Consider the following 26,144-nt stretch of genomic DNA (forward strand, 5'->3'; position numbering starts at 1 on the left):
AGCATTCTCACATTTCCAAACAAGGCTATTATAATAGAAGCAAATTCAGCTGCTTTCCCAACAAATAAATTTCAATGACCAAAATTCACAGAATCAATGCACATTTTTTAATGCATGTTAACGATTAAAATAGAAAATACTATATTAAAGAGGATGATCCAGCAGTTATGGCCCTCGCCTGGGACTCAGAAGAGCAGAGTGCAATTCCCTGCTCTGCCAAGGACTTCCTGTGTGGCCTGAAGTCCATGTCACTAAGTCTCTGTGCCTCGGTTCCCCATCTGTAAAATGGAGGGAATAATACTACGTCCCTACCTCAGAGGGCTGTTGTGACAACGAATATGTTAAACATTGTGAGATATTCAGATACTGTAGGACTGGGGCCCATATATCTATCTAAGAGAGATGGATAAATGAATACTGGTGACTCAAAGGACTTCGGACGCAAAGGAAATTATGCATGTTTGCACCCTTTTTTGCTTCTTTGTGTAAAGTCTTAAAGATTATCATCCTGTTTTTTTAAAAAATAATATAAATATCTGGTCATGTGAATCTTTTTGCGAACTAGTGGTATTATCTCTCAAGAGACTGAAAACTGCAAGAATGCAAGAGAAAGGTTTTTTTGTTAGTTTTAAACAGCTAGTTAACTAACTCTTGACAAACACTGGAGAAATGCTTCTTTTTTTAAAACAATCACTCCCAACCTCAAAAGTAGGGGACTGAGAAAACTCCCATGTCCATTTTTTAAACCAACAAATAAAACAAATATACTTTCCCCTCAGCACGTGCACACACACACTTCTGCAAATCATATTTAAAATTATCCTCACTATCACCAGGACAGAATTACTTATGCTCATAAATTAACTGCTGGTGCTAGGTTGGTGCTAATGGTGCAATGTTTTTCATTGCCAAACAAAAGAACTTTGATTATAACTGTTATTGATGGGCAACTTAGAACACTCCATGTTGTTTACACAAGACAAATGTAGTTACTTTCTTTCCTTTATAAAGGTGACTTCAGTTCTACTTTCTCTGTCACTGATATCAACTGTGTTTCAAATAGGCTTTAGATTCCAAAGGTGTCTGAGTTACTCGCTGCAGCATTTGTTGACACATCTGCCAGTTATCTTAATGATGGCAGCAGCAGAAGTTCCTCCACAAATTTCCTTGAGGACTGAACAGCCTTTCGCATCCCAAAACTGCTGGGACTTGAAGCCTCTGGTACCTGGGCCTTTCTTCCTCTGCTAGACCTTTGCAAGCCAGAAGGCAGGGAGTGAATTTTGTATGCAGGCTCATTTCAGTCCCATTGTCTTCACTCTGCACTTCCCAGACTTTGCTCAATGGCAAAGTGAGGACAGAGTGATTACAAAACAAACTCAATATTAACTTCTAAGCAGAGTTTTAAAAAAGCAAATCCAATATTACTTAATAGCATTTCAAATCGGCTAATTAGTTTGGGGTGTGAGAGCAACACGTTAGATTTTATTTTAACAGAATACTTGCAACACCAAGAAAACTGAACTCTAGAAATCTCTGTACATGCTGTATAGGTTGTGAAGTCCATTTAAATGGATTAGACTAACTGTTTAAAATACATATTTAAGAAGTCCAGACTTGTTAAATGCAATCAACTAAAAAACAGACTGTTGTTCAGTAAAGTTTATACCATACCTTCTGAAGCTCACCTACAACAACATTGAATTGGTGCTCACAGAGAAGTTTCCACAAAGCTAAAGCCTGGCAGGTTTTGTGAACAAGTTGCTGGATCCCTTGAAGTGAGGTCTTTTCCGTTAACTGTGCCTCTGCTGTAACATTGAATAGATCATGGATAATTTTCTATTCAGGTACTACATGTGGTTTTCTTGAGTTACCATGCCAACTTTTGTTTTACAATGACATTTCCCCATATTTTTAAGGAGTTTTTTCTCTCTCTTTGCTGTTTGATGTTTCATTTTCATTCCTGTTTGTGTGGATCTTTAAATCTCAACACTTCCCAAAACAGATACTAATTGGTCACCACTTATCTCCAACTACAAACACAACAGAAGACCTTTTTGAAAAATAAACATAGTTCTGTATGTGCATACTGATTTCATACATTGACCAGCCTCAAATAGAAGTCCAGATTAATAATTTATCATAAATTTTAAAAAAAAAGTGTATTAAATGAACTATACTAAATTATTCTAGAAACAGCAATTATAAATAATTTACTTAAAAATTTCCTTAACTTATGACTGCTATGGTAATGTAAATAAATTATTGATAATAGTAAGGCATTAACTAATAGCATCTTCTATTTAACAGCATCCCTTAAATATGAAATCTAAGTAACAAAAATAAAAAGTAAAAAAAACCCAATCCATGGATTGGAGTTAAGGGTGTGTTATGATGAAATATGAGTATCTTTATATTGGATACAATATGTTGATTATGTAGGCAATGTAATACTTATGATGTCCTTAATTCACTTCTTTGGTTAAGTGCTTGCATGTTGTGAAGATGCAACCACAGCTAATCACTTGGAAACCACAACTATGTTTTGAAAGAAAGTTTTTGAGTTTTGGCATGCACACAGAAAAATATAACAAAACATGAATAGGCACTTGATCATTTTATTCTATTTAAAGGTTGTTGTTTTTTTACTATTGGCAATATTTGTTACAGAAATGAGAGTGAAAGCATGAGAGAATTAATAAACTGAAGAAACCTAAAGAACTTTGATCCTTGCTGTGTATGTGCACCACACAGCTAGTGAACTGATCTCATGCTGCATCTCTGTGAGTAACCCCTCATCCTGTCTGGTTTCTGAGTGCTGGCTGAGGTCTAACACCTATATTAAAGGAGGAAGCACAGTCTAATGGATTGGGTGACAGGAATTCACGAGTTCTAAACCAAGCTCTGCTATCTTCTTGATAGCTGGACTTTGCAAGTCTCAGTTACCTCATCAATTAATGGGGAGTAATACATACTGACCTACCTCACAGAAGAGTTGCTTGGATTCATATTATTACATCATTTAGAAAAGGTAAATTGCTACGTACTATGATTAACAAATACAGACAATTTTATGAATTAGCATGGCACATTGGCACAGATAATATCTGTATTACTGTATCACCTAGAAGCCCTATTCATGGACAGAGGACCCCATTATGTATAGAGACTTGTGACAAAAAGGAAGAAAGACCATAAGAATGGCCAAAGTGGGTCAGGCCAATGGTCCATCTAGTCCAGTGTCCTGTCTTCCAACGGTGGCTGGTACCAGATACTTCAGAACAGAATAGGGCAATTACTGAATGATCCAACCTGTCCGCCAGTCCCAACTTCTGGAAGTCTGAGGTTTAGGGACACTCAGAGCATGAGGCTGCATCCCTGACCATCTTGGCTAACAGCCACTGATGGACCCATCCTCTATGAACTTATCTAATTCTTTTTTGAACCCAGTTAAGTTTTGGCCTTCATAACATCCCCTGGCAATGAGTTCCACAGGTTGACAGTGAGTTATGTGAAGTATTTTCTTACGTTTGTTTAAACCTGCTGCCTATTAATTTCATTGGGTGACCCCTGGTTCTTGTGTTACGTGAAGGGATAAATAACACTTGGTTATTCACTTTCTTCACACTATTCATGGTTTTATAGACCAATATCATATCCCCGCTTAGTCATCTCTTTTCTAAGATGAACAGTCTCTGCATATGGAAACTGTTCCATGCCCCTAATAATTTTTGTTGCCCTTCTCTGTACCTTTTCCAATTCTAATATACAATTTTTGAGATGGGGCCATCAGAACTACATGCAGTATTCAAGGTGTGGGCATACCAAGGATTTACATAGTAGTATTGTGATATTTTCTATCTTATTGTCTATCGCTTTCCTAATGGTTCCTAACACTGTTAGCTTTTTTGACTGTCGCTGCACATTGAGCAAATGTTTTCAGAGAACTATCCACAATGACTCCAAGATCTCTTTCTTGAGTGGTAACAGCTAATTTAGACCCCATAATTTTGTATGTTTAGGTGATATTATGTTTTCCAATGTGCATTACTTTGCATTTTATCAATATTGAATTTCATCTGCCATTTTGTTGCCCAGTCACCCAGTTTTCTGAGATCCCTTTGGAACTCTTTGTAGTCAGCTTTGGACTTAACTGTCCAGAGTAATTTTATATCATCTTTAAACTGCCACCTCACTGTTTACTCCTTTTTCTGGATTATTTATGAATACATTGAACAGAACTGGTCCCATTACATATCCTTGACGTACACTGCTATTTACTTCTCTCCACTGTGAAAACTGACCATTTATTCCTGCCGTTTGTTTCCTATCATTTAACCAGTTACTGATCCATGAGAGGACCTACCCTCTTATCTTATGACTCCTTACTTTGCTTAATAGCCTTTGATGTGGGACCTTGTCAAAGGCTTTCTGAAAGTCCAAGTACATTATACTGACTGGATCACGCTTGTCCACGTGCCTGCTTACACCCTCAAAGAATTCTAATAGATGGGTGAGGCATGATTTCCCTTTGCAAAAGCTGTGTTGACTCTTCCTTAACATATTGTGTTTATCTACGTGTCTGATAATTCTGTTCTTTACTATAGTTTCAACCAGTTTGCCTGGTACTAAAGTTAGGCTAACCAGCCTGTAATTGCCAGGGTCACTTCTGGAGCCTTTTTTTTTTTTTTTTTTAAAAGACCAGAGTACAGACAACAGTCTAGCTTTTATTTTATCCCAGTGCTTCTGAGTGTAAGAAATAGGACTGAGAAAACATATGCAACTACACAAGATTTTGACTTAATTCTTCGTAGAGGAGAAAGCAGCTTAAAAACTTCTTTAATTAGTTTAATTTATTGAAATGTCATGGGAAATGTGACCTGTGGTTTGCTATACCTCTGACAGCTAGATGCTACTGTCCTTAACAATTTGATATTCATTTTAAAGACAAAAGTTATGTTTGTGAGTTGTTTAAGGAGTCAGTTTGAATACTAAATCTTACTATATCCAGTTGGAACTCATCCTAAACAGGATAAACATTTGTACTCTGTGATGAGTGATGTCACCCATCAAATTCAAAGCAGAAAGACTAGCAAGTGTTGCTAAGTCTACATTTGGGTTTTTATGTTGGGCACATGCTTCGTCCCCAGAGGAACCATATGGAAATGCCCACCCCAATTTCCCCATAGAAATAAATGCAGAAATGTTGGTACTGACAAAATATTATATGTATTGTCAGAAATGAAGAGCAAAACGTGAACAGCTGATGTCACCCAGACTACATCGTTCTTTGTATAGTTGATGTCACCCAGACTACATCGTTCTTTGTATAGTTCTTACTTCTGAGTACAGTTTACTCACAGAAGCCAATTCTGCATTTTTATTCAGGCTCTTAACTGGAACAGCAGTGAGAGATTACCATTTGGATGCACCACCTTTTGCTACTCATTGTTCAAGAGTACTTCCCTTACCATGGAACTTCCTCTGGAGCTCTTGTTGCACTTGCTGAGAACTTCCACCATCAGGCCGCATGAACCCTAGTAACCTCTGCTGCAGGTTAGCTGGGGTGCTAAAACTGCAATTCCAAAATAAATTAAGAAGCTATTAGTGCAAACCCTGAACATTTATTTTAAAAAGAAACTAAAAACTACGTTTGAGAGTTTGAGTAGATATGTTTTATTAGAGAGGTAACAAACACCTTAAGCCAAATTGAACAGCATTGTTGTATCTATATGGAATAATTTTCAAGTAGCAGCACTTCTATGCCTTTTGTAAACCAAACATATTCAATCCTACCTTGGGTTTCCAAGAGCTCCTACTGTTGCAAACTGTGAATTTCTGTCCAGAAATTCCTGTAAACCTTTTAGTTCTTGTAGCACAGATTCTAGCATGTGCGATGGAACACTGCTTTCAATCTGCAAGAGGAGGAGAGGGCTTCTTTACATTTCAAATCTCTGAACCTTTTAAATTTTCAGCTGAGAGATATAAAACGGTCACTAAAGAATAAAAACCATCAAGACAATATGACCAAAAGGACAACATATTGAAAGTGCTATGTGGAGTTAATGCACTATCATTAAGGCTATGATTTTGGCATGGAGGTCACGGTGTTCAAAGTAATCATGAATCTGAATGAAGTCTGTAAGGAGCCCATCCCACACTCACTCTGCAGCTACAGCTTCTGTCGCATGGTGCTGGGCCTGGCTCCATAGGTGCCAGAAATGTGGGGCGGGGAGGACCATTATCTCCCTCCTGCTCTTCTTTTTAAATAGGGGCCTCACCACCTTTTAAATCCTCTTTGGAAAGGAGCACATCACAGCCTGGCTAGCTGGCACCAGCTTCCACTCTGCATCGTGCAGCATCCTGGCTGCATCCTGTTCTGTGTTGTGCCACATGCTGGCAGTTGGGCCTTTACCTGCCAGAACTGCAGCGGCGGCTCCTCTTGGTGCTGGGGACTGGGTGAGTCTGGGATGGATCCGTCACCTGAGGACCTTGGACTCACCAGCGGGGAGGAGAAGAAGTGGGGGTCAGAGGAGGGAAGAAGGTGGTGGAGAAAGGAACTCCAGGATGGTCATGCTGGACTTTTGCAGTCCTTCCAGCACCCATATCTGGCTCCCCACTTGGCCATCGCAATGTGGAGCACATGGTCACCATGCCATTCAGGTCTGGTGCATATACACCTCCATAGATGGAAATGAGGGGAGGACATGCCAAACCCGAGTGGCACTTAGACCATGTATGCAAGGCTGCAAAGCCTGGAATAGGGTAAGCTTGCTTTTACTACTTAAAAGCCCTTGTGCACGTTGATGTAGCAAAAACTACATTATTGGTGACCTTTCCGTGACTTTTCTTCCCTCTCCCCACAACTTTGCCATGAAATTTATAAAAATTTCCATGCCAAAATCATAGCCTTAACTATCATGTTCCACCTGAAGACCACAGCCCAAACCTAGGTTTGGCTGAATAAGATGAGGCTGGCATTAATTGAGTACTTAGAAGTTTATCCACTCAGAAATCCACTACACATTTTGCCACATAGACTCAGTAGAAGCTCAAGACTAGAATATCAGAGATTATGCAGATTTTTGTTTATCAGAACATTTGCAGGCATATTATATATAATTTTCCTTGCATTTTTAAAGAGAATATTAGTGCCAGCTGACACCATCGGGAAATGAAATACTCTCTTGTTGCCACAAGTACTCCTTTTCTTTTTGCGGATACAGACTAACACGGCTGCTACTCTAAAACCTTGCAAAGGTCTGTATGGAGATGCAGAGCTCTTTTGTTGACTCACTCTGTCACAAACTAGGACGCTACACAAAGATTTAGATCAATTTCTGCTCAGCCATTCTTCTGGGGCTGTCAGCAAAGGAAACAGGATGCCCTAAATTACAGTTTGGGTTTTCTTTTGAAATAATGTGTATTAGGAGACTAAGACCAATGGATTTCACACAAATCACCAAACATATCAGCTAGTAATTTTTAGGCACCACTAATTCGGATAAAACTTTAAACTAGTAATTTAGACGTGAAAGATTTTACATCCCCTTCCCAGTCCTCCTGTAAAGAACAATTAAATACAATCAATAAATATTTATTGTTTCTGCGAAAATGCGATGAGTATCACAATGCAGTGTCACTGATAAGAGAGGACATGTAAAAGTGCTAGAGAGAAATAAATAAAGTCTTTAAGGAAGATTTAAAAGACCAAAGAATCTCCCACTTACTGCAACAACTTCTCGGTTACCACTCTTGAAAACTTTCTCAACTACTATACTGCCATCCCAAATATTTCTGAAATACAAGATAATAGTATGTTAACACCAAATAAATTAACAAAAATGCCATTGGCCTTGAAAAACTGTTTCTTTTCTAAACCATTTCTTAATACAAATTGCCAATGTTTATGAATTAAAAAACCCTCCCTTCATCCTGAATCCAACCCAAAGATTCAACCTGTAAAAATCAGGGTCTTTATTCATAAAAAATCATGAGCATAAGCTCTGTACCTTTCAGAATGAGGTAGGTACAAATTACAATTAAAGAAACAAAGCCTCTTTATGTGCTTTAACAACACTAGGTTTGATTTCCTCAAATTATTTTGCACATAAGCTAATAGTAGTCTCAGAAGATGAGAGAACAGGCAGGCAACTATCATATATACCCGTGGTTCTCAACTGTGGGTCCGCGGAACTCCGCGGACGAAACCCGGTGCCCTGAGCCCCAGCACTGAAGCCAGGAATGATGCGGGGCTGAAGCCGGCGTCCCACCAAGTCCCTGAAGCTGGGATCGATGTGAGGATGAAGATGGCAAAGCGCCCCTGCCCCCCCGCCCCAAGCCAGGAGAAGTGGGGGGCTGAAGCCGGGAGCCCCAGTACCCCCCGTCCCACTGAATCTGGGAGCTGTACTGGGAGCCTCCCCCTGCCTGTACATAGCCCCCAGCTAACCCCTGCCACCACCCTGAGCTACTCCCCTGCCCGCACACAGCCTCCAGCTACCCCTACCTGCACCCTGAGCTACTCCCCTGCCCGCACACAGCCCGTAGCAACCCCCTCCCTGTACCCTGAGCGGACTTCAGACTTTTTGAACTGAGTCCCCTCTTGGAGTTATATTTTTTGGTTGCATCCCTCCACAGCCCAGACAGGCTGGGTGGCCTACTGAGGGAGTCAGGGGGTGGAGATGGCGCTTCCTCCCTGGATCCTGCTGTGTGGAACTGGCTCAAGCCCCGCCAGCCCTTGCCCCCCCCCAACAGAAGTAAAACTATGCCTATGCCCCAGCCTGGAGCCTCCATTTCCCCCCCACCCCCGCCAGGCCCTGGCGTTTTTGTAGCATGTAGAGGGGGGCCTAAGCAAGAAAAAGGTTGAAAACCCCTGATATATGCCATAAAACACATTTTTTTCTTGAAGGCAGTACTTTTAGAGTACCGAAGAGGGTTTTGTTTTTAAACAGGCCTCCTACTACCACATTGTTAGAGGGCAAGGTACAACTTGCCAAAATCCCCATTTCTGCAGCGCTATCGTCCAGCATACTAGAGATCAATAATACTATTATTGCTCAGAATAGGACTTGCTCAGAATAGGACACGGTTTTTAAAAATCCTTTAACCAAGAAGGCTACAAACTAGGGGCTCAGCCCTGTGAGGTGATGAGCATTCTTGTTTCCTACAGACTTGAATAGGACCTGAAAGCAAACAGCACCTCGCAGGACTGGACCGTAAGAAACGAGTTTGCAGGGGTGTGTGCTTGTAGATGGCCCATTGCAGGATCAGGGTCTAAATAGATCTCTTGCCCAGCTCACCCACAGAATGCAATACTAGCAGAGCTGTAAAGGGAATGAGATAACAGATACCATATAAACAGGAAGGGAAGGAAACACATGGAACAGTAAGGGAGAAAGCAGAACAAAAAATTGCTGAGGCATACTCCTTTACCTGCTCCGTCTATTATGTGTGATGATATACTTTTTGTGGGATAACCTGGGTGCTATTAGGTCTAAGAGAGGGAAGGCGGCCAACAGATTGGTCATTTTGTACATATGTTACAATGGCTAACTACACACTTGTAGTGAGAAGCTAGCATGTAGCATGTGATTACACTAGTCCACTGGAATTTACCTAGATTAGTCACATATACACACTTTTTAATTATTAAACTACAGTAAATACAGTATCAAAAGCAAATACTAAGCCATTAGTGGACAGAAAGACTATGTTAAGAACTGAGTGACAAAACATCTTTTATATGAACAACTCACCCTATAATTCGAGAGAAGTATATGCAGATGCCATTGTGTTTTCCTGAAAACACTATCTCTGGGCCCATCATACCACTCATGGATGCGCCAGCCTGAGACATTGAACTGGCTGCAGCAAACATTGGGGTTGACATACTCGGAGGCTGCAAACCTAGGACAGGCACACATATAGATTAATCCATTTACTTTTGATACAAATAAATCTAGTTGAGAAAACAACAAAAAATGAAAAAATAAAATACCTTGTGCTGGTGTTGTCAAAAAGCTTGGATTAGGATAGGGACTGCCAATAGGCATAGGGGAACCTAAGGTGAAAGAAAGCAATATATACATTTATTGCATCAAAAACAATAAAAACCCATGATATGAAAAGAATGTTAAGATTGCCAAGTCAAGCATTCAGAAGTTAAGAAACATGAGAAATAAGTCTACCTTATCCAACCTTAGTTTGGCCCCGTGTACATATCCATTACCATAAAGTCTTTAATTACATGATCACTAACTATTTTTGCACAGGACCCTTCCTCATTTGGTGCACAGAATCATTTATGCTCACTGAATGAGTAGCTATTTAATATTTATTTTTATCCTAATCATTTAGTGTGGCACCATGCCTCATTTACTGCACACCATCCAAACTCGGCACCAAATACATGGGCTTTCCTATGGTATTCTCATTGCTAAAAAAATGACTGAATTTCTCTTCACAACACTCCTGTGAGGTGAGGTGGTATTATCCCCATTTTACACATGGGAACTGAGGACAGAGATTAAAGACAAAATTGTCAAAAGTGTCAACTACTTTTAGGTGTCCAATTTGCATAGCCTAGGGTCTCACCTTTTCAGGATACATAAGCCTTATATAATACTTTGTACATTCAGATTGGGGCTTTCATTGACCTCAGTTGCAGCTGTGAATTTTCATCATTTCTCCAAACCAGACAAGTTGTCTCAAGTTGAGTATCCAGAAAATGAGGAACACGCAATGGCCACCTGGGAAAATTTCGGTTTACGTTCCTTACCCAGTAACACATGGAACACGTCTGCGGCAGGGGTAGAATTCAATTCGCCAGGGTGACATTGAACTGTCTTAACCATGAGACTATCCTCTCCTGCCACCTCCCAACTTCTGCAATAAATGAGGCAGGGTTCCTACAGACAACAAGCTCCTTCACTACACAACCCTGATTCATTCCCAAAGCAGGTTCACCATGTGCACTGAATGAGGCATGGTACTGCAGAGAAAACAGTAAGTAATCATGTAATTAAAGATTGTGTCATAAGGCATATCCATAAGGGGCCAAATTAAGGTTGAACAGGCTTTAATTAAGGTGCTTGACTTTGCAACCTTAACGTTCTTTTACATTTTTTAAGATGTTTTCCCTAATCGTTTTAAGCAACAAAAAGTGGAGTAGAAAAAAAACAGTTCCATCACATGGAACCATATTGCCCCCCTCTTGTGTCATCAACAGGGTTGAGACTTTTAGATCCACAGCATAGTTATCTACCACTTGAGCTAATGGAGTAACTCATAGCAGGAGAAAGCTGTTATCTTCTGTGTCAATCTGCCACTAGAAGGGAAGGAGAGTGGGGTGGGAGGAGGTATTGTTTCATGTCTCTGTGTATATAATGTCTTCTGCAGTTTCCACAGTATGCATCCGATGAAGTGAGCTGTAGCTCACGAAAGCTTATGCTCAAATAAATTGGTTAGTCTCTAAGGTGCCACAAGTACTCCTTTTCTTTTTGCGAATATAGAAGGGAATGGAGAGACACACTTTGCCAGTGGGTCTGATAGCTCTATGCAAGACAGCAAAGGAATATTGAGAATTGGGAATGGGTCAATTACAAGTTCTGAAGGGGAGTCAATCTGATGGTTACATGCCTTTATCCCCCATTTCCCCAGCCTCGCCCTGACCCCTTCTGCTCCTAACTCCCACTCACAGCTCTTGTCTCATCCCCTGCTGTTATCCTCTTTGGCTCCTGTCCATCTCCATCTTTTCCTTCTCCTACCCCTGCACCGCTCCTATTTCCCACCTCATCTCCTGCCCATAATCCCCAGCTCTCAGCTCCTTTCCTCTCCTCACTATAGCTCCAGCCCCAACTACTAATTCTCAGCTCCTATCATCCCTTGCTCCAAGGATCCTCCTTCACGCTCCCTCTCCATCTACTCCTGCCCACCTTTTCTCTCAATTACTGCTTCTAACCTACCCCCCCACCGCCACTCTATCACCCCTTCCTGTTCCTCATCCCTCTGCATGAGAGTCAGGTTTCCTCCTCCTCCTCTGCACAGCCTAGAGCAGGGGTGTCCAAACTACAGCCCATGGGCCAGATCCGGCCCTCGAGCTTCCGCTGGGGAGAAGGGTCAGGAGCCTCTCCACGCAGCTCGCAGAAGACTCAACAAGAACTGTGTGTTGGGGTAGGATCCTGGGAAGGGGAAAATGGCTACAAAAATCCTAACAATTAACTTATTTTACTTCTCATTTCTTCCATCATGCACATATGGGTAGACCTGCAGTGCCTGTGGAGGTATGAGAATGACACAAGTAAGAAGATACTCTGCAATATAGTGTTGATAAACTGCTTTCTGGCTGCCAAGGTGATTTTTGGCACTATGGCAAGAAGTCTGTATTTCCTTTATATTATGACAGCATCTTTAGAACACCTGGACATATTTTAGAATCACACCAGTGAACCCCTAAATCCAAAATAATTGAAAAGTTGGAAAAACCCAACCCTGATAATCAGCAGGTTTATTCCTTGAAATTGAGGCAGTGAATGAAAAGAAGGAAAATATTTCATATAAATAAGAAAGGGTAAAGATACAAGAAGCTGTGAAAATGAAACAAAATTCAGATAAAAAAAGAGATCAATGAAACATTTGCTACTCACTAGCAGGAACAGGAGAACCCAAAATTGGTCCTACGTTGCTTGGAGGAGGCAAAGCTGATGGAAATCGCATCTGTGCTTCTCCGCCATACCTAAGGTATGACGGACAAAGACTAACTTCCTTGCATATCACATACTTAGATCATCTGATTTTCAGGCCTTATTTTGTTAAATGTGGTTAAACAAACAGAAAATAATGCAATTTTTCATTTCTTGAGTTAAAAATACTGACCTAAAATTTTCAGAAAAAATTATTTGTGACTGTATGACTGATTTGTGCACTCAAATTTGGAAACTGAATAATTACAATTTAGATGAACAACAAGTCATTAGCATATTACAGACACAAATTCCACATGCTTTTTTCTGAACAATTAAGACATTTTTATTTGTTGATTTTTTTCTGGAGCGGAGTATGAGTTTTATGCAGAAGTTACAACTTCTAAAAAAACAAAACAAAAAGTTTCATATTCACGTCTAATTAAGTATACATGCATGATCAGTTGCATTTAAAATGCATGTTCCACGTTACTTTGTTAAGAGTTTACACTAATTTTAAAACAATACTTATACAGAACTCAAACGGTTTCTGCCCCCTGTAAACATACCAAGAGCTTCCTTTGTGGCTGTAGTGGCATTCGATTTTAAACATAAAATTCAAGGCATAATCTACAAATTAATTGAAACTTACCTGAAAAATGCTCGGGTAGCCCAGGCAGACACTTCTCTATCACAAGCAGCAGCAGAGCAGGCAAGGATAAGGCAAGTGGCACAGGCCTGGTCCTCCTGTAGGAAATCATGATTTCTATCAGAGTGACAACAATTTAGACCATGGTGTTAAAAAGTTTGAAGGAGTTATATTGGATCCTCACAAAATATTCAAGGCTCTGTTTGCCTCAACAGTGAGGCAATGAGGTCTATGCTACAGTTAGGTCAGCTTAACTACATCAATCAGGCTGTGAAAAATATCATGCCCTGTGTGATGTAGTTAAGATGAACTAGGAAGAATTCTTCTGTCAACCTAGCTACCATTTCTTGGAGAGGGGGATTTACTACAGTGACAGAAGAACCTCTTCCATCACTGTAGTAAGTGCCACTGTAGAGTTTCCAGGGTAGACGTAGCCTGAGTCTTGTCAGTTAAACAGAAAGGAATAGTCAGTCACAGTAAGAGATTCTGTTGCGGCAGGTAAAGTGACCCGTGAAAGCTTTCTATGAACGCTCTTGATTCTTGGCAGGTTAAATAAGCTAGCAGTAAATGAAATATATGGAAAAACTGTTTTATAGGTATAGATAAGACGTATTATACTTGTATGGAAATGTGAGTTTATTAAGTTAGTGTTACGAAGGATAAACATCTATATGATTTAAAATGATTGTATTTGCTATTAAAGAACTAAACATTTAAATAAGCCACTGGGGAAAAAAAACATGTCTCACCCACTTCTCAAAGAAATAATAGCAGAGGTTATTGTGAGGTTTCATTACTACTATGCTGTGATGTAGAAATTAAGAAAGAACTACACGTGTCAAATAAAATCAAGTTCTGTGAAAAAGTTTCATTCTAGCTTGCTTGGTACCAGTTTTAGTAAAAAAGGAAGGTGGATTCTAAGTATTTGCAGCCACTGAAGCACATACAAAACTTTTCTGAAAAGGACTAGGACTGTGACACTAGTTTTTTCAAGATTAATAATTTTTCTAATAAGAGAATTACATTCCCAATTCTTGTCATAATTCTGTGTTTGTCACTTACATGAAACAGACAGTTTTAAGGAAAAGAATATTACCCTTATGTTTTTAGACCCCATAAAAATGGTTACCTTCTTCCTTATACATTATCTTGCTTGTTCAACTGACAAAGCAGCATTATCTTGACCTTATAGCTGCTCGGATAATTTGATGAGGAAGCCTATATAAGTACCTAGATATGATAGGTAATACAAGAACTAATATTTTTGAAGCCAAAGAATGGCCACATTTACAACACAAACTAATTCAGGTATATGACTGTACACCGAGGGCTTGCCTAATGGAGAGTTAGCGTATAACAAGCTGGGTTGTAAATCCACAGCACTCTAGCCTGCCGCACACTGACTGGCCACGTGAACCCTGTCAAACTGCATCATGGAACCTTTAGTGTATGCTAGCAGGGTTCACATAGCCAGTCAGTGTGCAGCACGCTAGAGTGCTGTGGATTTACAACCCAGTTTGTTATACACTAACTCTTTGTATAGACAAGCCCTAAGTCTATTCATAGAGGACTTTTTTCCGCATGGCAAGTTAAAAATTCCCACCTGATGCAACTTGAAAAACCTTTCAATCTCCTCTCCATCACCTCCTACATTGCAAACTAGGAGATGTCGCAGTTGATCTACAGGTCTGAGTTTATGAAACATAAGGCTCCCCTAAAGTAAAATAAAGCAATACAAAGTTTGAAATAATGAGATCTGCATGTTTTAATTGGCAAACAACAATTCAATACATTCATTTAACACCCTGAGGGCTTGTCTCACTTCAACGTTAGCTCAAGGTATAGTGAGTGTTGCTCCAATCCAACTCCTGTGCACACAAAAATCTCTAGCTCAAGTAAAATGGTGTTTTAAACTTGAAATAGCTGGTCCATCGGGGTTACCAGCTGAAGTTCTAGTACTCCTCAAGCTAGTAATGCAGTGAGGCTGCAGCTACTTGCTACAGCTTGAGTTAGCAGAAGTCATCACTCTGCTAATTCAATAACTCTGTGTGGCTCAAGTGTTGTTTTCCAGTGTGGCCGCTCTCATTTGAGGGAAGCTTTTTTGAGTGTAGTAACTTGAGCTAACCAAAGCAGTGAAGACAAGTGCTGAGTTACAATAATCAGGTCCCCAATAACCTGCAGCATTTCTAGACCACTTTCATAGCATGTAGCCGTACATTCTGTGATGGGTCCTGTAGTGTGATCTAACCAGACTCACAAATAGCCTTATGATAACAAAACTACAACAGGACCGCAGCAAGCTGGCAATTAATTTTATTATATTTCCTAATTGCTAAATTATTAGAAGGTTGAATTATTGCTACATTTTCCTTCCTATTGTAGAGAGTCATTAAATTTTACTACTACTTAATCTCAGCTATTTTTAAATGTAAGCCTTTTAAATAAAAAACAAATACCGAAGTTCTTGCGTCATGGAGTTTTTTTATGAGGTGGAATTGGAAAAAAATGGAATTTTTTCATTCCAATTCCATTTTCATTCCATTCCAAAAAATGGAATTCTTTGCTCAAAATTCCCCTAACAATAAATCTCTGCTCTTATTTCAAACTTTAGGATTCATACAGTTACCTCAGCAACCTGCATTTGTTCCAATTTTACATATCCACAGGTATATCTACACTTAGAGCTGGGGCTGTGATTCAGAGTTTGAGTAGACATATTTGTGCTAGCTCTCATCAAGATGGCATGCTAAAAGCAGTAGTGTAGCCACACTAGCACGAGTAGTTGCAGCATGGGCTAGCTGCACCATGTATAACCCACTCAGACCCCATGGGTACGGTCTTGGGATAGCTAGCACATGCTACTGCATCTATACTGCTGTCTTTAGCATGCTCTGCCTGAGTATGTCTACTTGAGCTAGCAATCACACCCCCAACTCCGTGTACAAATTCCCTAAGAGTATGTTGAACTATTGGTCACCAGCTGATAATAAACCCATGTAACTCCCCTGAAGTCAACAGAGACATATCAGTTTATGTCAGAAGATAATCTGGCCCTATAACCTTGAGTTGGTTTACAGAATTTACAAATGACTCCTTAACCATTTTTCCACTCCGCTCCCCCACCTCACCTTCACCAAAGGTATTCTCTGCAAACTCCATGCACATGGGTAGCCCTTTTCAGCACTGGGTCAGTCATTAAGCTTTAAGTTTCTGCTTCTCCCTCTCCCAATCTCTAAACAACAGGAAAAAAAAAAATCTATAACACACCTGGGCTGAGAGCAGAACAAATTTCTTTGGTGGCAGCATGTGTTGTTGTACGACAACAGGAGAATCAGTTATTGGAATAAGGTCTTTATTCAGTGGTGTTATAATCTTTGGAACTTTCAACTCATCTATGGCAGAAAGAGCCCATGAATGTCCATCAACATGTGTGGTCATCTGAGTAAGAGATGAACATTGTCAAAAGTTTGAAACAGGATGCACATTTTGCACACCAATGGTGATATCTAAATAACCAGTATTTAACATTACACAGCATAGAAACTGAAGTACTCTTAAGACAACAAGCCCCTAAGAAAATAAGACATTAAAAACAGATACACGCATATGTACCCCATCAGATTAAAAACTGGCTAAACTACTTCTAGTTATAAACTGCAAGCTCTTTGGGACAGATCATTATTTGTAGGTACAATTAGCATAATGAGGCACTATGATGCTACTAATAATACAAATAGTAAAATCAAGCTGCAAATTGTACAAAACTCCAAATGCATAAAAACTGTTTATTTTTAAATAATATCCAAGAGCTGCAAGTGAGACATGAGATTTTTAAAAAACTTCCAGTGACAGACTGGCAACAGTGATATATAATTGAGGCCAAGGCATTTGGTAGGACGGACGTCACTTAAAGCTATCTACCACCTACTTGGTTTTCGTCCACACTCCTAGATCCAGTTTCTAACTGTCTAGTCTCCAAGGTGTTCCTTCAGTGTATGGTTGTTTTGTTTTGAAAGGACTCCTCCAATATGTCGGGGATCCTGCCAAGCTGCTCAAGCAGCTCCTACACCCACTCAGATCATCAGTCCTCTCCCAGCTCTCCCCGTGCATTTTAGGAATAGATGGAGAAGCCTTTCTGAAGGACCAAACAGCAAACTGCCTGCATAGGAGCTATCTAAGCATTATTTATTTTCTCTTACACAAGCATTGCTGAAAAGAAACAGAAAGAGGAACCAGAAGGGAGGAAACTGATGGGTGAGTCAGGGAATGATGAAAGGAGAAAACTGTAGTTCAGGTTTCAACTCTGTATGGCACAACCAGCCCCTTCCTCCAAACACTACCAAACTGCTTCAACCATACTACTCTTGACAGCTCACTTGTCCGCTTCTCCAACAACAATCTTCATGCCTTCTTCCAAGCTGTACCCTATCCATGGAATGCCCTAACTGCACTGATCCATAAGGCAATTATTCTCTCCTCCTTCAAATCTCTCCTACAGACCCACCCTTCACCTGTGACACCTACAAGAAATGAGCCAAATAATGGAATGATTGAGGGAAGTATGGCGGAGCTGATATACTTGTTTAATTAAACAAAAATAATGTAGTATCTCCCCTGCCCTTCAAATGTTTACTCTTAGGAGAATTCTGCGCCACTGCGCATGTGCAGAATTTATGTCTCCCACAGATTTCTTTGCTTCCCCGCAGAAGTAAATGTTGCTCCTCTTAGATTATAAACGCTATGTGGCAGGACCACGTCTTGCTGTGTTTATGGAAAGTGCATTGCACATTGCAGGCACCACCAAAACAAAAACAGTAGAAAATTTCCAACGATTTATAATGGCCAAGGTGTTTCTTACAATCCTACTTTGCATCAAACTGGGTTCTTCAGCTGGAGAGTATTAAAGTAGCAGCTCCAACTGAAAGACACCAGCTCCATTCACAAAACAGACATACCTAGTGTGAGACAGGTATGACAAAAAAAACTACACTTAAAAAAAAAACAAAAAAAAAACCAGTTACGTAGCTCGATAAATATTTACCAAATAACTAGTCACAGGAGTTTTTGTGTAAGTTACCTTTTCTATACAGGAACTTAAAAAGTGATTCATGCTTAAATAAATTGGTTAGTCTCTAAGGTGCCACAAGTACTCCTTTTCTTCATGGAGCCTATGATACTCAAATAATATTCTCCATGCCTCCTCAAAAAAATTGATATTACTTAACAATATTGAAGAGGTTACTACCTGTGTTTCCATCATTGGTTTTTGGAAAGGGAAAGAATCATGATTGATACACCACAAGATATCATTATCCTCATTTTCGGAAGCAGCCATCAGCAGGACACCTAACAAAAGAGTAAAATTAAGACTCTGTAGTGGAAGCAAAAACTTACATCAGGCCCACTGTTGCTAAACCTATATTTAAATTCAGTACAAGTCCATTCTACACATTCTTAAATTAATCTTAGAAGGGGATCAACATCTAGCCATTGGTTGAGTTTATAAACTTAAGTATCTAAGGGGTTTTAGTGCAGATGTATATTTAACTGCTCTTTTGGTTCAGGAGTCTGTATTTGAACAGTCTGTTGGATCCCTTTTGCAGTATAGTCTAACATGCACTATATATGCACACAATGTATTCCAAGATACTCTATACATGCACACAAACAAGGATGAAGGTTAAATTAAGACAGAAATGATTTAATGTTTTTCATTGATTTTTATGAAAGATTATGAGATGTTTAAATATACCCTGAAAGTAAAAAATACCTGGAAGTTATTTTAATAATAAATTCCATGCTGTGAAAATTTTAAATAGCTCTTCCCTAAAGTAGATTCATCACTCTATCACTAGTGCAGTGACAAAAATGCAAATTGCTGCATTCAGAGTCGGAGACACAAGGTTCATCTAGAAGAAAGAGTTCAGTGCTAAAATAATACACAAACTCTCTGATACACTTCAAGGATAGGCGCATGAATATCCAATCTTCACAACACAAGGGCCTTACTAAGAATTTTCTGGAAGTCAAGGAGCCACATCTTGTTTGTATATATTTAGGCAAAATACACAGATTGTAATATGTGCTTACAGTTGTGTCTTCCATGACAGAGTAATAACAACTGCTTGTTACCAGTGTTCACCAGCAATAAAAGTGGTATGGCTTCACCCTACACTCCCGCAGGGTAACTGGATCATAACAGAATGATGCATGATGTTTTTGGCCCTTAAGCTATACGCTATGTAGCACAAGTTTAAACAGAAAAAAGGTTAACTAAAAATATAAAAGAAAAAAACTAAAATAATTTTACTGAAGAAAGGTTGGGTACTGTTACTGCTATGATCTGGACCAGTGGTTCTCAACCTGCAGCCCACTTGTGACCCAATCAGCACACAACTGCAGCCCATGTGACATCCTCAGGGCCATACAGGTACATAAGAACATATATATTGTGTGGACGTGGCCCACATAACACACCGAGAGCTACATATGTGGTCCACAATGGCAAATAGATTGAGAACCACTTTCTGGACCAAATGGGTCAACCACTGCCTTGCTGTATGTCCTTGCAAACATCTACTCTGCAATCACTATCTCACAGGAGACCTATAAGGATTTGTTAATTCTAGTATAGTGTTCTGAACATATAAAGAACAATGTAAGTCTTCATTATTAATTATTATTATTATTATTATTATTGGTAAGGGATATTTATTCCAGATATTTAGAAGGGGTTCAAAGTTCAGAGTGTGACAAAATCAGATCTGACACCTATACGTGAGTGGTCCTACTGGGTTCCAGGGAGATGGGTGAGTGCAAGCCCGCCCACGGCTAAAGGACCATCCCGCAGCCCATGGGGAGGATCCACAGAGCCCAGAAACTCAAGTAATTACGGAGGACAATGGACAAAATAACAGAGACAGGTGTGAAGGGCAAAGGGTCAAAAATAGGAAACCTGAAGGGGACACTGATCAGAGAACCCCAGCCAGCGCCCACTGCTCCTCAAAGGTGTCAAGGGAACCAGCAGATGCTGCCCAGAGGAACTCTGCCTGGATGTGTGAATGGAGGAAGGATCGGAAATAGGCCCCACAGTCGCAGAGAACCGCCTCAGCCAACATCCTCTCCCTGCTGTTATAGATGGCCACCTTGGCCATCGCTAGGAAGAAACTGAAGAGCAGGTCCCACGACTTTGTGGGACCGTGGATAGGATGTGCATATATAAGGAGGTGGGGGGAGAAGTGCAGCCAAAAACTTAAAAGGAGGTCCAGGAGGAGCTGGAAAAGGGGCTGCAAACTGATGCACTCAAGGTAAACGTGCGGCAGGGTCTCCCTCACACCAGAGAAGGGACAGGCTTCAGGGACAGGAGTGAACCATGCCAAATACACATCCGTGCTCACGGCTCCGTGGAGGAGCTGCCATCTGATATCCCCAGTGGGCTGCGGGACTAGGGTGGTTATAAGAGAGTGGTGGAAGTCAGGTATATCAGCCCTAAAATGGTAAAAGCCCTTTTCCCTTCGAGCTGAAAAGGTTACCTCAGGTTAAGTGGAGAGCCTGAGGCCAATTAAGGGTTGCCTGTGATCTTCAAAAACCCCTTTTCTGGTAAGAGAGGAGGAGGAGAGATGAGAGACAAGTTGCAGCAGAGGTAATGGCAGTAGGGAGAAAAGGTTTCTCCTGGGGGGAAGGCTGCCCTCCTCCCTATATGGGATGCAATCAAGCCAACTGTGGTTTGGGGAAGGACTGGCACCCAGAAGCCAGCATAATAAGGCAACACCCCAGAGAGGGGGCAAGGAAAGGTACTCTCTCTTTGTATTTTGAGTTTGTTTGTTTTGTTTGGCTAAACAGTATTACTTGGGCCTACTTTGTAAATATTGAAAAATAAAGGAGGTGGGGGTGAAGGACAGGGAGACCCTCCAGAGTAAGACCAGTTTACTCCAGGCCCCCACCACCAGATGGAGAAACACTGAGGCTGACAAGGTGGAGCAGGTGCCTTGTCACAATATGACTAAACTCAGTTAATACACAGCAAATTTAATTTGATACTGAAGCCTCAAAGATCTATGTTTTTATTAAAAACAGAAGAACAACAAACACGAAAGGATAACATTTTGAGGAACTGCAATGTGGTTTGGTCATGTAGTGTGTTCAGGGACTTTAAAGTGCTTAGTTGCATGTCTCCCCTAGGCGTCTTTGAAAATTTACCTGGAAGACAACTAAATGGCTGAAGAGGTCAATTACACTATAAAGAGTTTTCTTCCGTTTCTGGGTCACAGTTTTGAATTTAGCCTAGGTCAGAAGTTAGCAAAAACTGAAGCCACCTGAAAGCTATTAGGCCGGCCTATATGAAATCAATTAGTAATTCAGACAAGATCACTAACACAACTGGCACACTTCTTGGCAAACTAAGCTCAGAGACCAAGGACTTAATGGGCATAGAGCCTAACTATCACTATGTCATGTCTAGAGAATGTCTTTCAAGGATAAACTTGAGGTACAGTGATAGGATAGTGTACCGTACCACTGCCTGTGTTAAACTCAAAGTTTCCTACACCCAGCTTCCTAGTGTAAAATGCAATCATGGTGGGACTACTTGTTATAAAAGTCTTAAAGAATGGATCTTATTTAACCTGCACTCCAAGGCTTACCTTTGCTATAAAGAGCTCTGTGCACCTTTGATGGCTTCTCCACATTAGAAGCAGCGGAAAATCCTGGAGGTAAGCGGATGTGAACCAGTGTTAACATGGAGGGTCGAGCCATTGGATGCTTAAATGGGGATGTACTAAAATACATTCGTACACCTAAGCCAAAGGAAAAAGGAGATCACTCTTAGGCAATGGATTTTGAGGAAATATTATAAGTGGCTAACAGTCTCAACATATTTGATGCAAGGCTTAATTCAGAAGCTTGTAAGAAATTCTATATAAATATTATTACATTCCTTTCTTGAAAATGATCCTTCTATCCAAGTCAAATAATTCTGGTCCTGATCTGCCACTAGTTTTCTGTGTAACCTTTGACAAACCACTCTCCCCCTATTTCCTCAACTGTAAAACAGCATAAATAGTTATATGGTAGGATCAAGTATTTATCAGATGTCTGAAGTGCTTTGAACGTATGAAGCAATATACAAGGGACAGGTAACATTATTATAACGATTACTATATAAATGTTATAGTATGCATGGGGGACAGACAACCTTGCAAAGAAAAATGTTTGCCAATTTTCCGAACCTAAGCAGGTCTTATTTACTGATAAGGGAAGGAGGTAATATTGATTTCTTACCAGCATGTGTCACTGCCAGCAACTGACAATCTATAGATTCTGAATTTTCAATCACTGCTATCTGAACAATAGGCTTAAAAACAGAACGATCTATAGTCCTAAAAGAACAGAAAAGAGTTTACGTAACTGACATCATGCAATAAACAAATCAGAGAATACACAACACTCTTCGAAAGTTTGGTAAAACAAAAAAAAAGAAACAGATTGCCCAATAGGAAGTATTTCATATCACACACTTCATATTACCTGGCAATGTTTCCAGCAGCAGAAACAACAGCATTCTGAGAAACAGAAGCAACTCTGGTCATTCCTTGACCATCTTGGCCCAGATCATAAACCTGTAATTTAATAACAGTTTAGTAGTTTCACAATTAAATTAATGCACATAACTTTATCCCATCATGCAGTGACTCAGATAGCTCTCAATTCTTCTGTGGCCTCAAGCTTCCATACACCAGAGGACTGAAGCAGTAGTCCTTCCTAGTTTTCAACAGAAAGGATTGTGGCCACAATATAGTTCAGAGGGGGAGGGAAATAAATGCAGGAATAAAATCCCTGGGGGAAATCCTTCATGTCTTGACTGGCATATAGAGAATCCTAATGTACAAACGTAGTTTTTCAGATGGGGAGGGTAAAAATAACATATGCACGTAAGAAACTCCAAATAAGACATGGAAAGTATTCAGATACCTGTATCACTCCTTTTTCTGAACGGGTATATAAGATGTTTCGAGAATTGTCAATGGCAATTTGAACTATGGGATCTGCAAAAAAAAAGCATGTGAAAATCAAAACTGGATTTGGTGCAAACTAGTTAATACAGTAAAATTGACAGTACTGAAACTTTACAAGGGTAGATTTGCCTGGCATTTGACGGAATCACTTATTAGAATGTACTCACACAAGGCATTCCATTTACAATGGGCTCCTGCCCAGGAACAGATTTAAAAGTGACATATTAATATTTTACTGAAGTAAAGTAGAACAACAGACTATCACTGTCTAATCCATTACAAAACAAACATTTTAAATATTTGTATAACAATTTCTAGTAAAAGTTTTGCTATACTGATTACAATATTTTCACTCCAGTGTGTAAAACATACCAAATTTATACCACAAAACAGGGACTTTAGCCACTATGGCTAACATTTTCAGACTTCAATACCTAAATCCATATTTAGGGATCTAAATAAGTAACTTGATTTTCAGAATTGCCAACCACTTGCTTTCGTCCCATAATCCCATAGTCTTTAACTCAATGCACCCAAGTGTGAAAATGTTGGCCTAAGCTTTTTTTTACATTAACTTATAAACATTTCAGTTATTGATACTTTATCACCTACCATCCTCTGAGAATGTGAATTGCAGCAATGAAGGAACAAGGAAAGAAAGGGAGCTCTTTGAATGATTGATCTTTCTACATCGTTGACTAAACCAGCCTGCCTCAGCCTACAATTAAAAACATATAAAGCATTAAAACTAGCTAGGTAAACTAGCCATGAGAACTCCTGCATGATGACGCAATACACACAGTTTTCATGAACCCAATTTTAAAGGGACACTCTCCATTTGAAATGTAGATAATTAAAAAAAAAAAAAAATGTAAAAGTTGTTTCAGAAACTTAGAAGCCTCTGAATCTCAAAGCCATTGTTTGTGGTTTTCTAATCACATTTTCCATTTTTGGGGTGCATGGGTGTGGTTGTAATATCTTTCTCTCTCCTGCAATGTGTCAAGAAATGATCCAAACAAAGGAAACTGACTGGCTGATTGTTACAGCCACCTGCTGAATATATCTTAAAATTAAGATTTTAACTTCTTTGGGCAGGGATTGACTTTTACAGGACATACCACAATGGGCCCATGACTTAGTTGGGACTTCCAAGTGCTGATATAATGTAAATTAATAAAAATAATCAGTACTTTCTTCTGTTTATTGTAATAAAAAAATAAACAGTCTATAAAAAACTTAACAGTGCCGCTTTAGAGACAAAGGACTGGGCTCAAGTCTGCAGATTGAGTCAGTGAAGTAAAATTAAATTCATGACAGCAGATCAAACCTCATCCCAGTCAACTTCTGGGTTTCATCAGTCTCCAATAATCAGAACAGCTGCTCCTATTAAGGTGGTTTTGAAGGCAGAGATAAGACGGTTGGGCACAGCAGTGTCTGTAGAAGTTGTCAGAAAGGAGATCTCATGATGCATGCCCTTTGCAGAACAATTTTTTTTGCTCATTCCTCAAATAAATTAGCTTATCCAGTCTATCACGACTATAGGTTGATAGCATTTCTGTATTAAGAGCTCAGAGCTATCACTCAAATAAATTAAGGCAGGCAACAGAATTGTGGAAATGAGGTGACAAGATTGACAAATTTTAAATTCCCAAAACCCCAACCCCATAACCAAGAACAAAAATACCTTTGCATAAAGACTATATTCACCTGGTAAGCTACTTCATATAAACAGCCATCCTTTCCAGCCAAAAAGATACGGCCATTTTCAGTGGAAGTTATGGTTAGAAGATAGGTATTATCAGTAGGGAGTGAATAGAGAGGATCTGGAAGCAGCTGCATTCCTCCAGACATGCTGTCATTGAGGGCTCCAGAACCTTAAAGAAATCAAGAAAAAACCCCCATCATATCTGTTGAGTTTGCTTGTTTAAATACTATGGTATTGTGATTTAGGACTATTTCAGAAAATCAGGAAACACTATAGTGAGACTGCAGCTTAGGGGACTGCCAGAGTTGGTTTCTTTCTTTTCTTTTCTTTAAAGTCACAGCAAGTTTTGTTTACATTTTACCTCTCTCGGAAGCTTATAATCAATACTGTATGTTAAAATATTTTAAGACAATTAATATCCCAAAATCCTGACAAATCTAAACATAAGACTTCCCAGTTTGTCTATCAAACAAAGACATCATAACAACAACCTATTGAAAATATATTCTATTTTAGCCCCCTGATATTCTTACTCCCTCATAACTTTCTCAAAACCTCTCATTTATTTTTTCTACTTACACATTTCATGTGTAAAAATATACAGTACTGGGCTTGAGTTTTCTGTGGTTCTGAATCAAATGCCAAAGAGTTTGGAGTTTGCCAATAAGGGTACCTTTACATTGCATTTTGCTCCAAGTGGGAGCAAGCCTCCCAGCCTGGGTTGACAGATCGGGGTTAGGGGGGTCCCACTAGCGCTCTAAAAATAGCTGTATAGACAGATCTTTGAAGTTGCAGCTCAGGCTTGAAGCCATCACCAGCCCTAGGCTTCAGAGCCCAAGCCACAACTTCAAAGTGCTCTCTAGACAGCTATTTTTGGAGAGTGTGAAAGAGCACCACTAGCTAGAGTCTGTCTACTGGTCAGGAAGGTATGCTCCTGCTCGCTCCAAAACGCAGTGTAGATATACCCTAAGACACATTAAAAACTGATGCAGTTCACATGCTGCTCCTCCCTCAACACAATACTTGATTACTGGGAAACAGTTAACAGTCAGAGTATCTTCAAAAAGAACTAAAGGGTGGGTAACAGAGAGGATACTTCT

The 26,144-nt window shown here is 39.8% G+C and overlaps 1 protein-coding gene across 2 annotated transcripts in view; it reads right to left on the bottom strand.

Moving 5' to 3' along the window:
• Nucleotides 1–26,144, bottom strand: part of NUP155 (nucleoporin 155) — a 49,901-nt gene that overhangs the window by 17,349 nt on the left and 6,408 nt on the right. For both annotated transcript variants that reach the window (XM_007065738.4, XM_037902695.2), the window contains 17 exons: nt 25,047–25,213; nt 23,952–24,057; nt 23,296–23,369; nt 22,852–22,943; nt 22,606–22,703; nt 21,969–22,121; nt 18,572–18,672; nt 16,594–16,764; nt 14,930–15,040; nt 13,330–13,424; nt 12,642–12,730; nt 9,995–10,057; nt 9,753–9,903; nt 7,728–7,794; nt 5,794–5,912; nt 5,469–5,572; nt 1,672–1,805 (listed from right to left, as the gene is read on the bottom strand). In XM_007065738.4, the coding sequence (XP_007065800.2) occupies nt 1,672–1,805; nt 5,469–5,572; nt 5,794–5,912; nt 7,728–7,794; nt 9,753–9,903; nt 9,995–10,057; nt 12,642–12,730; nt 13,330–13,424; nt 14,930–15,040; nt 16,594–16,764; nt 18,572–18,672; nt 21,969–22,121; nt 22,606–22,703; nt 22,852–22,943; nt 23,296–23,369; nt 23,952–24,057; nt 25,047–25,213 (1,895 nt within the window). The remainder of the gene's footprint in view (nt 1–1,671; nt 1,806–5,468; nt 5,573–5,793; nt 5,913–7,727; nt 7,795–9,752; nt 9,904–9,994; nt 10,058–12,641; nt 12,731–13,329; nt 13,425–14,929; nt 15,041–16,593; nt 16,765–18,571; nt 18,673–21,968; nt 22,122–22,605; nt 22,704–22,851; nt 22,944–23,295; nt 23,370–23,951; nt 24,058–25,046; nt 25,214–26,144) is intronic.

Source organism: Chelonia mydas, chromosome 5 (assembly GCF_015237465.2).
Source record: "Chelonia mydas isolate rCheMyd1 chromosome 5, rCheMyd1.pri.v2, whole genome shotgun sequence".
Classification (NCBI taxonomy): domain Eukaryota; kingdom Metazoa; phylum Chordata; order Testudines; family Cheloniidae; genus Chelonia; species Chelonia mydas.